At 38.1% G+C, this 16,547-nt stretch overlaps 1 protein-coding gene across 1 annotated transcript; it reads right to left on the bottom strand.

Moving 5' to 3' along the window:
- Nucleotides 1-5,357: 5,357 nt before the first annotated feature.
- On the bottom strand, nt 5,358-14,113 carry LOC103472007 (uncharacterized). Its single transcript, XM_008421348.3, has 2 exons — nt 9,265-14,113; nt 5,358-7,734 (listed from the first exon to the last, which is right to left on the bottom strand). The coding sequence occupies exons 1-2, from the start codon at nt 9,304-9,306 to the stop codon at nt 6,673-6,675; spliced, it is 1,104 nt and encodes a 367-aa protein (XP_008419570.1). The 5' UTR covers nt 9,307-14,113; the 3' UTR covers nt 5,358-6,672.
- Nucleotides 14,114-16,547: the final 2,434 nt, after the last annotated feature.

The raw sequence follows: 16,547 nt of genomic DNA, 5'->3' as shown, positions 1-16,547 counted from the left end.
TTTTTGAGATCATGGCTTAGAATATCTTACTTTGGTTGTTTTTTGACATCATAGTTTAGTGTGTTTCACTTTTGTTGTTTTTTGACATCATAGTTTAGTGTGTGTCACTTTTGTTGTTTTTTGACATCATAGTTTAGTGTGTGTCACTTTTGTTGTTTTTTGAAATCATAGTTTAGTTTGTCTCACTTTGTTTGTTTTTTGACATCATAGTTTAGTGTGTGTCACTTTGTTTGTTTTTTGACATCACAGTTTAGTGTGTGTCACTTTTGTTGTTTTTTGACATCATGGTTTAGAATGTTTCACTTTGGTCGTTTTTTCACATCATAGTTTAGAATTTCTCACTTTGGTTGTTTTTTGACATCATAGTTTAGAATGTCTCAATTTGGGTTTTTTGACATCACAGTTTAGTGTGTGTCACTTTTGTTGTTTTTTGACATCATAGTTTAGAATGTCTCACTTTTGTTTTTTTGACATCATAGTTTAGTGGGTGTCATTTTTGTTGTTTTTTGATATCACAGTTTAGTATGTGTCACCTCTTTTGTTTTTTGACATCATAGTTTAGTGTGTGTCACTTTTGTTGATTTTTGACATCATAGTTTAGAATTTCTCACTTTGGTTGTTTTTTGACATCATAGTTTAGAATGTTTCACTTTGGTCGTTTTTTCACATCATAGTTTAGAATGTGTCACTTTGGTCGTTTTTTCAGATCATAGTTTAGTGTGTGTCACTTTTGTTGTTTTTTGACATCATAGTTTAGAATTTCTCACTTTGGTTGTTTTTTGACATCATAGTTTAGAATGTTTCACTTTGGTCGTTTTTTCACATCATAGTTTAGAATGTGTCACTTTGGTCGTTTTTTCAGATCATAGTTTAGAATTTCTCACTTTTGTTGTTTTTTGACATCATAGTTTAGTGTGTGTCACTTTTGTTGTTTTTTTGACATCATAGTTTAGAATGTGTCACTTTGGTCGTTTTTTGACATCATGGTTTAGAATGTTTCACTTTGGTCGTTTTTTCACATGATACTTTAGAATTTCTCACTTTTGTTGTTTTTTGACATCATAGTTTAGAATTTCTCACTTTTGTTGTTTTTTGACATCATAGTTTAGTGTGTGTCACTTTTGTTGTTTTTTGACATCATAGTTTAGAATTTCTCACTTTTGTTGTTTTTTGACATCATAGTTTAGAATTTCTCACTTTTGTTGTTTTTTGACATCATAGTTTAGTGTGTGTCACTTTGTTTGTTTTTTGACATCACAGTTTAGTGTGTGTCACTTTTGTTGATTTTTGACATCATAGTTTAGAATTTCTCACTTTGGTTGTTTTTTGAAATCATAGTTTAGTGTGTGTCACTTTTGTTGTTTTTTTAAATCATAGTTTAGTTTGTCTCAATTTGGGTTTTTTGACATCACAGTTTAGTGTGTGTCACTTTTGTTGTTTTTTAACATCATAGTTTAGAATGTCTCACTTTTGTTTTTTGACATCACAGTTTAGTGGGTGTCATTTTTGTTGTTTTTTGATATCACAGTTTAGTATGTGTCACCTTTTTTGTTTTTTGAAATCATAGTTTAGAATGTCTCGCTTTGGTTAGTTTTTGACATCATAGTTTATTATGTGTCACTTTGATTGTTTTTTGACATAGGTTTTAGTTGTGTCATTTTCAACGTTTTTTGACATAGTTTTTAGTTGTGTCATTTTCATCGTTTTTTGACATAGTTTTTAGTTGTGTCATTTTCATCGTTTTTTGACATAGTTTAGTGTGTGTGACTTTGTTTTTTGACAATGTGTTTGCCATTTTTTTTGTTTTTTGACATCATAGTTTAGAATGTCTCACTTTTGTTGTTTTTTGACATCATAGTTTAGTGTGTGTCACTTTTGTTGTTTTTTGACATTATAGTTTAGAATGTCTCACTTTTGTTGTTTTTTGACATTATAGTTTAGAATGTCTCACTTTGGTTGTTTTTTGACATCACAGTTTAGTGTGTGTCACTTTTGTTGTTTTTTGACATCATAGTTTAGAATTTCTCACTTTGGTTGTTTTTTGACATCATAGTTTAGTGTGTGTCACTTTTGTTGTTTTTTTAAATCATAGTTTAGAATGTCTCACTTTGGTTGTTTTTTGACATCATAGTTTAGTGTGTGTCACTTTGGTTGTTTTTTGACATCATAGTTTAGTGTGTGCCATTTTGGTTGTTTTTTGACATCATAGTTTAGTGTGTGTCTCTTTGGTTCTTTTTTGACATCATGGTTTAGAATGTCTTACTTTAGTTTTTTGACATCATACTTTAGTGTATGTCACTTTTGTTGTTTGTTGACATCATAGTTTAGTGTGTGTCACCTTTGTTGTTTTTTGAAATCATAGTTTAGAATGTCTCACTTTGGTTGTTTTTTTACATCATAGTTTAGACCTTCCTCCTGGCTCTGATTGGTCGATGCATTTTTTCAGATGGCAATAGCAGCTCAGGGATGAGATCAATCTTTTCACTGATTATTTGTCTCAACACAGTGACAGTTTTAACAAATGTGACTTTTTTCAATACATACTTCAGCTTTAATGTAATTTATTAAGAATTTAAATGATAGACCAATACAAAGTTGTGTTTTATTCTTTTTTTCTTTTATTTCAACCCTCCTATTTTGATGCTACTTCAACATACACCTGTCCACACAAATGAACCACCTGGCGCCGTGTTTAACTTCAAACAGGAAGTTGTTTTGAAGCAATCTGATTGGCCAACATAGGTTTTAGCTCTGCACTACAGTGCCCCCTACAGGTGTGCCATGCTTAAAACAACACTGAGGGGCGGATTTGTAAGAGTTCATGTGGATGAAAACTTTCCTGAAACCAATCATGTGTGTACGATTATGTTTTTTTAAATGACGTTGTGGAGTTATTGTTCAGGCGGCTACATGTTTACAAGGACTTAGATTTTGATTTTCAATAACAAAAAGAAATCCATGTACTCTTTCACTTCCATTTTGGAGTTCTGAACTACGTTTAGTTGGTCTATCATGAGGGATCCCACTCAAAAACCTTGAACTTTGTAGTTGTACCATGATTATACTTCACGGGGTATGACAACTATCACAAGACACTAGCTGCATTTCCATTGACCATATAATTGCACAATTTGACATAATTTTTAATGGACAAACTCAATTAAAAAAAACACTCCTGTTAGTTGTTAAAAGTTTTTGCTGCTAGTATGAGGTGGTTTTTGGCCATATCCATATTTGTTTATTTTGCCAACCTGCAACAGAAACCCTTTTTTTCGCATCACACGACTCACATGATCAACTGGATGTTGCCACTGGCGTAAACCATGAAGAAGACGACAACAGGAAGTAGTTGGAGGATTATGGCGTGGCATGTTACTTATTGCATGAACAAACTTAATCACATGTGATTTTAATTCTGTTTGTCAAATGGGAACACTGTTAATACAAAATTTTGTTTTTTTTTCCTCCCCAACATTTGCAAAATATTAAAAATTTTGCATACATTTGTAACGGAAACACACCTACTGAATGCATTTCCTGGACAAACGTTGACTTCAAACAGCAGACATGATTTCCTTTCAGACATTTTCTTCCTCCTCTGCAATCTCAAGAGGTTTTCTGTTGCTCAGAAAACCTCTTTAAAGTTGTTGTTTGATGCTTTTGCAATAACTGACATGCACTCCAATCTTATGCAGGGAACCAAAATGTACTAAAACACTGTCAATATGTGGATGCCATGGACAACAAACAAGACGGCCATTATGACCAGGGCTATTTGCAGTGTCTTTGTAGCCAAGGAACTGAAGCACATGCTAGGCTATGTATAGGCTCAGCGTAGAGCGGACAGGAAGAGGGCTGATGGTTCGGGGCAGATGTACGATGTGAGTGATTGTGTACATCTGAGGAACCGTCTGTCGCCGTGTGCGAGAGGGTCTGAAGAAGTGACCAGAAGGTGGGGGAGCGCAGGGCCGCGAGCGCAGGGCCGCGAGCGCCAGGCAGCGTTGGAAAAAGCCATCTGCTACCTGACTGACAGCCAGCTTCAAACCTCCCACGTCAGATGGGCAATCTTCTACCAGAATATGGTTGGATCATCATGTGTGAAAATGCTGAAGCCAAATCTTTAAAAAGGTACAGTACAACCGTCACCATGCATGAGGAGTAGTTTTAACAAACCTGTTCTGGGAACAAAAAAGAGAAAAATTCTAAATATGGTTTAAAAAATACAACATCAAAACTATGCCAGGTGTAAGATAACTCTTATAGTTTAGTCTACAGTTAGAAAAAAAAAAAGCATTTAAAAATCTGCAGTCTCTCTTACAAACAGCAGAGGGCAACACGTCTAGTTCTAATCCAAAGTTTAAAGGGGCAGTATTATGTATTTTCCAGGCACATAGTGGCTTTTTATGGCACTCTGCTAAAAACATCTACAACAGCATGGTTCATTGAGTCAAAAGGCAAAGAACTAGAAATGTTTCAGAGATTTAAAGCTCCAAACTCTTAACATTTTAAGACCGCATAAGACATTGATTATCTACAGCCTCACTCCCTTTTTGGTTCATGCAGGATCTCGGCTCAGGTTAGTGTGTGGTATTTAGCTTGGCTTATGGTTTCACAAATGTTGGGTTTAAAGCACAACAGCAAAGAATTAATGAACAGGAAAAAGACTGAGTGGTCTAACGATGCTTTGTCAGTGGTTTACCAGTCTGCCATCTTGGATTTCAAGATGGCCATGTTTTTGCCTGGTATTTTGCATTTTATGTCCAAGTTCATAACAAATACTAAGATTGTTTTTACATTTATTTTACTAAATGAAATTAATTTTGAATTTATGACTGATGGCTTTATTTCCGGAACCAGAGACATTAAAAAAATATTCCCAATTAATTATTGCAGAAAATTTCCCATGCTTGTGTGACCGGTGGATTTCTGCGTTGTGTGTGTTGTGTGGTGATCAGACAAACCACAAGACATCAAGTCTGGATTTGGAGGCGGTCTCCGTTTATTTAATCTGTCAATCGGGAGATATTAGCATTAGCACCTAGCATGTGCTCCAGTTCTCCAACCCGATCTATACAAAATAATAGTTAGCATGCATCAAATTATATAAAGGTGTAATAGCAACTCAAATGAAAATATCCAAACACTTATCATTAATACAGAAGGAAAAATAAACATTTGAACAATATAAATGAAAGGATTACAATAGATTATAAAACTTGCCTCTCCCCAGTGGAACGAATAACAAAAGGGGAGAGGAAATTAATAACTTAATATTTATAATAGTCCTGGAGGACCCTGAACAAAAGAAGAAGAAAATAAGGCGGAGTTGGAGGACCAAACCACTTATAGTACACAGAGGAACAAAGCAACAGTCAAGTAGAAGCAGACAAATACATAAAAGAACACATTTTGTGGAAATATAAAACTATTAATATAGACCCAGTTACACTTGTTTTAATGGGATGTGTCACATCTGCAAATAATTTGACAATTTCAAAGGTAAAATTCAAATTAGTTCAAAAGCAGAAGGTCAAGTACAAGTTGAATAAATTCCATAGAAATATTAACATCACCATCAAAAAAGGATGGAGAAAAAAGGAAAAACCTGAAAAACCCAGAAGGTTTTCATTTTATATCTAGTAATTAACGTGAGAAGATTAGAAAATTTGTATCAGTCTTAAATTGTGGTTGTGGGGGCCAAAAATTATTTCAGGAGCCGCAAATGTTGTCTTGGACAATGTTGTGAGGGGTTGACAAAACAAGTGGCTGGTTGCATCGTACAATCATGGGCCTAGTATAGGAACTGAAATGTCTAGTCATCCAACATAATGTTTTAAAAGTTTGGTGATATATACAAATGCTTTTGCTTTCAAAATTAATATTAGAATGTAGACTAGATCAACTTGATCTCATTTATTGCATGACTTGCCTTTGACAAATGAACAGCTGAACAGTCTAAAATTGTCTTTGCCAGTTTGTAAAGGAGGGCTGTCAGTTGCAGAAAAATTGCCAAAGCTCAATAATGTATGTCACAGACAATGCATAGTGATATGTGATGAGGTCATACAATAAGTTCATATTTTGAGATGCACTTTAAATGACAGACACATAAGTGATTTCTGGAGGAGAAACTCTTGCACGGTTGATTCACACAGAATCAGATCGGCACTTTGCAGTTTTAGTGTATTTTTATTTTTTCAAAAAGTAAAAATCAATATACATTTGGGTTATATATTTTTGACACTCTTACCCCGTTAAAAATATATTAATCATGCCATTTCCAGTAAAAAAAATACTCCAAAATTTTAGATCAGTCAGTCAACATCCTCAGTATCTCCACGGTTCAGATCCTACCCCTCAGGATGTTTTTTCCTCCTTGGAGTAAAATCTCTGCTGTGTCATTCTGTTGGATCGCTGCTGTATCACACCCTGTGTGATGTATCAGAAGCCTCGCTCCGTGCCAGGGCTGCCTAAGCTAATTAAGTCAGTCTCGTCAACAGAGACTTTGCAAATAGGACTATGCATAACTTAAAGCAAACCTGGCATATGTGTCTCTCACTACTAATTTACTTTATGTATTAAAGTTTGGAACATGATAAACTGTAATTTGAACAAAATATTTGATTCGCCATCTAAGGAATTGGCAACTTCTAAGCTGAACTTTCACTACACTTACAGAGCCTGCATCAAGGGAATTTTCCTCTTTGCCTTCCAGCTTTCTGGAATTGCTTCCCTGTTTCCACCTTCGTCCAAATGTCTGTTCAAGATGTATCTCGCAGCTTGCTTCCCGCCTCTCTCTCGGTGGCCCTTCTTGGCGCTTCCCTGTTCGCGTGAGGTTGCGGGAGTGCAGGGATCTTTGATGTTCTCTCTAGCATGCGATTGGCCTCTACAAGCCCACTCCGCCTGCTGCCCTTTGCCTCGGACACCTTGGGCAAGCTTGCCTCCATCTGTGCATAATCCCCCGGTTGACGTGCTGGCTTGGCACTGATCCTCTTCGAGGCGTTGCCCTCTCCTCAGCCTCGGCCGCCTTCTCTCTACCTCGAACTGGAGGGCACTTGGGTTCTTGCGTGACTCCTCTCCGCCGCATGCGGCCTGAGCCTTGATTCTGGCAGCAGGTAGAGGAGGGGCAGGCTTGCCGGAGAGGGATGTTGGGATCCCTCGACGTGTGATGTCTCGCAATTGCTTCTCTCCGGTCTTCTCTATGGGGTTAGAACGTGTCAGCTGCGGACTATGGGAATCCTGTTGTGCTAGAGTCACGACTGGCATGGTTGAAGGAGAAGGACCCACGACTGCTTTCACAATCTTCTGCCTCATAATCGGTTTTGGCTTCCTCATGATGTTCTCCTTCAGCATCATGTCGAACTTACAGTCGCCAAGTTTGGCGTCTTGTTGGATCAAGGGAAGTTTTTTCCTCTGCGCCTCTCTCACCTCCTCTGGGAGATCCAGAGGGGTGAGCTTGAGGGGCCGCCTGGGTGGCTGGTCCTCAGCTAGCCTCTCCAAATCATGCCTGGGAGGCTTAAGCACCAGTGAGCCCAGCTGTGCCATGCCCTCCTGGGTCAGTGAAGATGCCATAAGCTGACCCAGTGACTCTTGTCCATGTGAGCCTGACATATGGAGGCCAGGTGTATTGAAGTTGAGGCTGTTTTTAGTTGCCTGTTTGATGCTCTGACTAGTCAGATGCAACATGGCATTTTTATCATGGGTGGTTAACAATTCCTCTTGTTGCGCAACTTCCTAAACAAATGAGACATCATGGAATCATATTAGACCTTAAATGGAAAATATCGTTTGACTTTATCAACTATGAGAGAATCAGTTTATTCAGAACATAAAGTTATAAATCTTTACACTGGGTGGGTTAATTGATTATTATATTCCCTCCAATCAGAAATTAGCGACAGAGTGCACCACCAGTAATCTTCCTGGGTGAAACACATACTGAAAACAGAATGTGTAAAGGATTTCACCCAGAATTGTATATAACAATAAAATGTAATATAGATTTTTAGTCTGGTTTACCTTTCCGTTAGTTGGTTACTTAACGCTTTACATGTAAATCTCTTTGTATGTTGTACATGGTGTGAGGTTGCATCCTCTCCAACCACCAAATAACTACTCTGTATGTACAATAAATGAAGACAACAAGAAAGTTATCTGTTGTTGGTAACATATTAACTCCTTATTAAAAAAAATACTTGTGATTTCCATCCAGAGCCGATTCAGAAATGTTCCTTTAAAGTTTCTTTCTTTTTTAGTAAAGATATAATTTAAAACAATCTTAAAACATATCTCTGCATTTGAACCATAATGTTTTATTTGACAGAGCTTGACTGTTTTGGGTCTGTAACCACAACCTTATTGTATGAAACACATGCTACAAGACAAGATTTGTTACACTAGCTACACAATTTATATCAACTAGGTATAAAATAAGATGGTGTAAAAATCTGCAAATAAAAAAAGACAACTGTTCATTGTCAGTTTATTTTTATTTATTTTTTTATTAATATGTCTGGATACATTTACTGCTTTGCTATTCTTCATGTGTGTCCTAAATAAGTAAAAACTCCAAACCGTCTACTAACATGCCATCATGTGATTCATACGTTTCCATCAAGAATTACTGAAAATTTGAAGACAGGAGTTGTTTGGTGATGATAGAAACCCCATTCTCTGATTCTGTGTTAGCTTTAGCATCTGGTAAAAAAAACAAAAACAACAACTCTATTTTGTATATTTTTTTATAAGAGATATCAGTTGTATTAGATTTTATAGTAGATATTAACCACTCTTTTTCTCACTACAGAGCCACAAGACAATCAAAAACACACAAAAAAATCCCCTTACAAGGCTAAGTATTAAATATAAAATACGTAACTGCTTGTGTTTGTAATTTTTAAAAAAATTATTGAAGGTAGGTTTGTTGTATTAGGTACAATGAAAACAAAATTCACCTAGAGCTAAAAATAACTCTCCAAAGTTGATACTGTTGCAAATGACAATGAAAACTTTTACATCCAAAAACTTTGTTATTGCTGACTATTTCATTTTCCCAAATATCAATCAACATAGCTGATTTGATTCAACTACAAGACTAAAATCCAGATCACTGCAACTATTACTTTCATATTTATGTAGGAAAATATATTTTTCACTCAGAACAATATTACTGTTCTGTTCCAAGGCAACTTGTACTGCTAAGAACTTTTACTTTCTTTTACAGTTCAACAAAATGCAAACGAGTCTCTGGTATTGTATACTCACGGATTTGATTAACAGGTCTTCTCTGAATTTTTGCTGAATCATATCTTCTCTGGCCTTAAGAACAATGTTGCTGCTCTCCCTCTGTTTGTTTGGACCGTGCCGCTAGCAGCGCGGTTTTAGCACCCTTAATGTAATTATGCAGATTAGGGTCACGCGGCGGCTCTGTGATCTCCAGCTTACCACCCGGCGGGTCGCGCGCTCGCGCCGAGGTTTTTATTGAGAAGAGTTTTCATTACCCGCAGTGGGACTGGAGACTAATATGAAAAGGACAGGAACCAGCTGTTTAAATGACAGCGAACTTACCAAGGTTTCATACATACATATCTTTGGTGCTTCGTTGCCCACTAGATGGCGCCAGAGATCTCCTCTGCGTGCTCCCGTTCGCCAGCGGTGGGGTTGTGTGTTACCTCATCGTCTCTTCACATGTATCCGCCAGCGGTGGGGGAGCTGAAGCAGAACAGCAACGCCCTGGTGTGTGTGTTTAAAACCCCGACTGTGAGATTTATTCCAGGGTATTAGTATATTTTAGAATAAAGGGTGCAGTTTCAGCCAGCATTTGCTGTTGGTTCAAGCATACAGTTCAAATTCCTAATACTGATAATAAAAATGTATATATTTTTATTTTTTTTACGTCCTTAGCCAAGACGTGCTGTCCCAGGGAGGCAGCCAATTGTTACAAATTCCCTCCGCAGCTAGGCAACGAGCTTGAAATGTACCGCTAGTCTCTCTTTCTCCAGTGAGAAAGACGAGAGGGAGACCGGCAGCAGATGGTCTGACCCCCACAGAGCCCTGATCTGAGCATCAGGAAGTCAGTCTGGGATTACATAAAGAAAAAGTTTTTACACAGAACTGATCACCAAAAGCCTTCCAACGAGCCACAGGATGTGGCTCAGATCTTAGAAAGTGGAGTTTTTCTGGCTGCTGCTGCTTTAGGGTCAAGTTTTACATAAAAATTGCTTTATGCAACACATTATTACAACAAAACAAGCATACAAGACTTGCAGGAATTTTCACACCAATCAACCATTATGTCACCACAAACTGCTACAAATGAGAAAGTAATATGTAATTATAAAGGAGAGGCACAGGTATATGCAATTCTTTTTTTTTTCTTTGTCCTGCAATTACGACTTCAGGACCACTGACAGATGTCTGTACCTGCTTTGCACATCTGGACATGGCTTGTTCTTCACTAAATATGTCAAGCTGAGTCAGACTCCTTGGAGAGAATTTTCAAAAATAGATTTTCATCAACTGAGTATTTTTCCCTCCTCTTTCATAAATCACATTTGTGGAGGTCGGGACTAATATTTGCTTCCACCTGAGCTGTGTTTCTCGGTAGCTCCCCTAGCGTCACCACTGGCTGCTACTCGGTACTCTATGAGATGTTCATAGCTTTAAAGAGCCAGTATTATGTGACATTGACTTTTTTCAGATGGGCATCATATTATAAGGTTAGTCCTTCATCTAAACATACCTGGAGTAAAACATACCTGGAGTGCTGCCTTGATTCTTTCATCTACAAATCCTGAACAAACTTCCAGGAAGCTGAAAAGCTGCTGAAACACTCCATCCATCCATCCATCCATCCATCCATCCATCCATCCATCCATCCATCCATCCATCCATCCATCCATCCATCCATCCATCCATCCATCCATCCATCCATCCATCCATCCATCCATCCATCCATCCATCCATCCATCCATCCATCCATCCATCCATCCATCCATCAGCAGCTTCAGAAGGGAGGCCCAGACTTTCCTCTCCCCAGCCACTTCTTCCAGCTCCTCCGAGGGAATCCCAATGCTGACCCACTGACCTCCCTTAAAACTGTACTACAAACCAACCTGTTTAGAGTTGCATTTGAACAGTGGTGGAGAAAGTACTCAAAAAATGTACTTAAGTAAAAGTACAAATACACAGACAAAAATGTACTCAAGTAAAAGTCAAAGTACCACATTAACATTTTACTTAAGTAAAAGTAAAAAAGTACTGGTTTTTAAAAATACTTAAGTATTAAAAGTAAAAGTACTTGCTGAATGCATTGCCTAATCACTAATATCATTAAGTGTACCGATCATATGATCATATGCCACAGATAAAGCATGTTTTTATTGCGTTTATTCTGTAACATAGTTTAGACTTAGATATATGATTCTATGCATCATAATTTCAGGGATGGAAACATCTCGTCTCCTGTCCTAACATAACATGAACTTCACTTTTTTTGCCACACATTTATTTTGAAAGAAATCCAACTGGCAGAGGAGGACATGGAACCAAGGAGCCTCGTAGCAGAGTTGTAGTCTGGACCACTGAACCCAAGACCAAATCAAAACCAGCACCCCGTGCTACATGACAATAAAATTTAGTGCACCTATCAAAACTGCTTCTCAAATTGATCTGAAAGATTCACTTTCCCACCTAGATATTAAATACTTAGAGCTGAAATAAATTTAACCAGTATCAATTCAAACTCTTCTTCATTCTGTTTTGCTTTCATCTCTGTGCCACAATCCACAGAGGTCTCCTGCCATCCCTAAAAAATAACGCCCTGTGCGGTTGCCCATATTGCCAATGTCAGAAATAATAATTGTCTGCACCATTAAACATAGCAATTAACAACGCTCAACTATGAACACTGTCCAAGGCCCAATAAGCAAGAAGTAACCAAGCAGGAGGAGCACCGTGACTGTTCTCATCCTCCCTCCTGCTGCAACGTCTGCCACCATGACAGGTGACGAAAACAAAGAGCAATGAGCATGCTCTGCGTTCCTACGTTCTTGTTTTATTTATTCACCAATTAAATATAAAGATATTTTAATGAAATAAAATAGCTACTGCAGTGTACGCAGAGCATTACAAGAACAAAGAACGGCTCTCAGTGAGGCTTCAGTACTATAGGACTTAGTCAAGATCCGTCCAGAAGAATCGGATCGTCCATGAATGTCATATTACAATATTGCACTTTGGTCACAGCGTTGTCCCATATCTGCGACATGTCAGTCATCGCAGATGCAACATGTGTCTCAGTCAATACAGCTAGCTTTGCTAGCATCACGTCCACGGAGCTTACCTTTCTTTAAGCTTTCCTTCCAAGTGACGTTAAAAATTGGACAAAGTCCCACCGTCTGTGAAAGCGAAGCGCTGCTGATTTTACATGTCGCCATATCTTATGATTTATGCAGCGCTTCAGTACTATTATATTACTGACGCTCAGAGGAAACCACTGCGCATGTCTGGAGCTCCGCGTGCGAGTAAAGGGGGAGGCGATGGGTGACAACAGACACTAAGTCACGTTATTGCTCGGATTTTACGGCGCCACCTTAAGTCCCTGAACTTCACATTTTAACGGAAAAAAAAACACAATGCGACTTGGATGTAACGAGTAACGCGACAGTTTTGTAGAAATGTAGTGAAGTAGAAAGTACAGATACTTACTGTAAAATGTAGTGGAGTAAAAGTAGAAAGTACCCATTATTAAATCTACTTAAGTAAAGTACAGATACACGAAAATTGTACATAAGTATAGTAACGACGTAGTACTTGTACTTCGTTACTTCCCACCACTGCATTTGAACCATAATAAATTAAACACTGACCCAACATTTTACTAATTTTCTCAATTATTGACTGTGTGGTATCTGCTATGACTTTGTATTTTTGCGTTTTTATGACATAAAACATCTTGAACTACCTTGTTAATGAAAAGTGCTATACTTGATTGGTTGATTGATGTTTGAGAAATCAATTCATCTCCAGTGGCAGCCATTCAGCTGTGCAAATTGCAGCAACTCTCTATCGCCACCTCACAGAGCAGCCCCAAAGATCAAAAATTTGAGAGACAAAAAAACCCAGACATTTTGAGATTAATCTAACAAACTTTTCAAGAAAAAAACTTAGGTTTCTAGAGTCAAACATGTTCAACTTTTTAAAATTTTTGGAGTCCATTTTCAGAGTCAAAAAGTATGGGATTTTTTTTCTAAAAAATTTTTGGGATTAATCTCAAAACGTCAGAGATTTTTCTAGCAATTTTCTGACTTTTCAAACTCAGGAATCACCTTGTTTTGTCTGGAAAATTTCCGAGATGGAGCTAAACATTTCTGAGATTTTTTTCTTGGCAGAAGTATGCTCCTTTTTCCCCCCATATACAACAACACTAACACGCCGTCGTACTGCTAACCTTGATACCAGCTAAACTGAAGATGAATGTGCCGCGTATGCATATCAGATGGATGTCCTTAATACTGCCTGCAATCACATGGTGTTAAACTTTGATCAAATTCTGCTCCAGGCAGTCATTTGTCAGCCTAAATATGTGCAGATGGGTGAGATAAGGCGCTGATGTGATGTTTGCTGGCTGCAGGAATATCTCCAGATCTTCATCACTCAGGCAGCTCCGGCACTTTCCCACCAGCCCACGTTACTGTAAAAAGAGGGAAAGTGGTGCAGAGAGTTTTTTTGGGCAGTGAGACTTTTACTCGGTGTGTTTCCCATCATCCAGAAAGACTGGGTCGGTTTAAAAATCTTTCTTTTTTATTCTTTTTTTTTGTCTTGATTGTCCCGTGGCAAACAGCAGCACAACACCTGCTTATTGTTGAGCTTCATCATATCTCTGCCTCAGTGGAGACAATCCTCCGCGCGGCAACTTGGCTTCTCTTACACGATCATTTAAGATGCGAAATTACAGGCAAGCGAAGGCCTCAACGCCCCTCTGCCACGGCTCTTATTGTGCTGCCGTCTGAGTTGCCTGATGCTCACGGCTGACAGTATAATTACTGCCGTGTGGGAAGGGATAAAACGGGATGCTGCACGCTCAGCCTGCCACCGAAACATCCAGCTGCACGGCTCGGACCACTGAGAGAGATGGGAGGGGAGGGGGTGGGGTGAGGAGAGGAGAGGAGAGGAGAGGAGAGGAGAGGAGAGGAGAGGAGAGGAGAGGAGAGGAGAGGAGAGGAAGGAGAGGAGAGGAGAGGAGAGGAGAGGAGAGGAGAGGAGAGGAGAGGAGAGGAGAGGAGAGGAGAGGAGAGGCTCAGCAACAGGCAAAAGCAACAACTTACTCCTCTACTGACTTTATTTTTTTGGAAATAAAGTTAACAGGACAAAAAAAAACATTTGCTGCTGATACAAAAGCAAATTAGAGAAAAAAAGAAGGTTAAATTTCTCCCAAAAAATTCAGAAAATCCGAGATCCATCTCAGAAATTTTTTAGAAAAAACATGGAAATGTCCGAGTTTCAAAAGTCGAAGAACGTCAACGTGTGGAAAGTTTGAAATGTTTGAAAAGTTTGAAAAGTAGAACATTTTCCACCTTTGAAATATTGACAAAAGAGTTATTTTTCCATTAGCAGATAACTTCACTTACAAGAAGACATTTTTCCATGTTACAAGTGAAATAATCTGCCGATGGAACAAGAACTTTTTCATCCATATCGATGAATTATTGACTTGAAACAAGCTCCAAAAGTTACTTGTAAGTTAGTTTTATCTTATTTCAAGGTTACAAAGGTATTTGCACTAGAAACCAAACCAAAAATACTTGGTGAGATTTTGCGTTCTCACATCATCAAAACAAAATGTGCCAAAATTATGTTTAATGTGCCAGACGTGTGTGTCACACGTGAAATCAATGTTCTTTTCTCACATATGATTTATGACAGTTAATGTAGCATCTAGTTCTTCTTACATATATGCCCACTAGCAGCTGGAACGTTTTTAAATGGATGGTAGAATAATACGTTTTTTATTCCACTGGGGTAAAAAGCCCAGATCAGATGGTAAACATACAGTGACATCCAACTGGAAATGCTAACAGAAACCTACAGTGTGATGTGAAAATTAAGATTCACATCTAACTCTTTACTTTGTTAAGCCACATATTTTCACTAAACTGTGGTTTGAAAGTAGCCATAGGGTCAATAAGTGGATAAAGAAAAAAAAACAACACAGATCTTATTTGGTTAGAATGTCCAAATTTTGACGCCGTTGTGGACTGATGTCCATTTTCTCCACTGGGAATCTTCATTTCCTTAAACACTGAGTTTCAGTTCTTAATGTGAGCAGCAGCAAAGGTCCTACAGAGGGTTGGGTCACACACATGTACTTCAAGTTTGGTGTTGAAAGGGAACAAACTACTTCTTATGCAACAAGTCAAGCTGTTTTTACAGTTAATAACAACTGACATTAGCACGAGATAATAGTTTTGCGATTGTATAGACAATAATGTCTGGGTTAACGTGTGGGTTTTTATGTCTAGACTTGTATTAATTTTTAAGGGAGCCGCTGCACACCGGAGCTCTGAGTGTCTCTGTATTCATCACCAGCAGCTGGTGCAGTTCAGCCTTTTAGCCTCAAAAGTCCTTAAGAAAACTGAGGAATACAGTAAAGCATTTCAGTTTTCATTGCTCAGTTTGAATAAATGTCATTTAGTCCACAGAGCAGTTGACAAAACTGATATTTCAATAATGTAGTAATAGTTTACTACAAAATCTTTATAATAAATCTTTAAGTCGCCTATTTAGAACTGGGTTGGATTGATAATACCTGGAACACTGATTGATACGTCTGATGTATATTTGCTTGATGATTTAGATGACGGCGCTCGACAAGAGTAAATGTTTATTGCTTGTTTTGTGATTGGTTACTGCGTGATGGTTTATGGTGTTTAAAGCACTTTGTTGCTGGAATGTACCACACAAACAAACTTGACTTTAATTTTAAAAAAGCGAGCGCTCGCTCTTCACAGCGATCCGATGTGAGTCATTTACAACAACAAGACAGAGGGCTTCAGAAGGAGGCTCGTTATTTTATTCAAGTGTGTTATAGCATCACCTGGGAACCCAGTCAACCCAGTGAGTCACCCACACCAAATCACGCACACACACACACACACACGCACACACACACACACACGCACACACACACGCACTCGACGAGAGCGAGAAGGAACAGAAAAGCTAACGGAGGGGGAAAAAATGAAAAATTTCGTAAAATATTCATTTCACTTCGAAGGAAACTCAACAATCTCCTTGTTTTTCTTGACAAGAGAGCCAACAGATATTGGAGTGTATCTTTACAGACATCAGTTTCAAGATTGTGACAGAGAATTAAAAATACTTATTGTTAAACATGGATTGTAAAAAAAAAAAAAAAAAAAAGGGGGGATGATATGCAACATCCTGAACTGAATAATGACCAGCGGTGACGTTCAAGAAACACAAACACAGAAAGGAGCGCCGCCTTTCTGTTGTCTTATCGTACAGGTAGTGCAATCTGTGTCTCT

This window comes from Poecilia reticulata, chromosome 11, assembly GCF_904066995.2.
Source record: "Poecilia reticulata chromosome 11, P_reticulata-male-v2, whole genome shotgun sequence".
In the NCBI taxonomy this organism is placed as follows: Eukaryota; Metazoa; Chordata; class Actinopteri; order Cyprinodontiformes; family Poeciliidae; genus Poecilia; species Poecilia reticulata.
The sequence above is the reverse complement of the archived record's forward strand: the minus strand, read 5'-3'. Positions and strand labels throughout refer to the sequence as shown.

What these genes read in the sequence shown, in the direction of transcription:
- LOC103472007 (XM_008421348.3), bottom strand. Translation starts at nt 9,306, where the DNA reads ATGATTCAGCAAAAATTCAGAGAAGACCTGTTAATCAAATCC. An exon ending in AAGACCTGTTAATCAAATCC is followed by an intron (nt 7,735 to 9,264) that starts GTGAGTATACAA and finishes TCATTTGTTTAG; the next exon opens with GAAGTTGCGCAACAAGAGGA.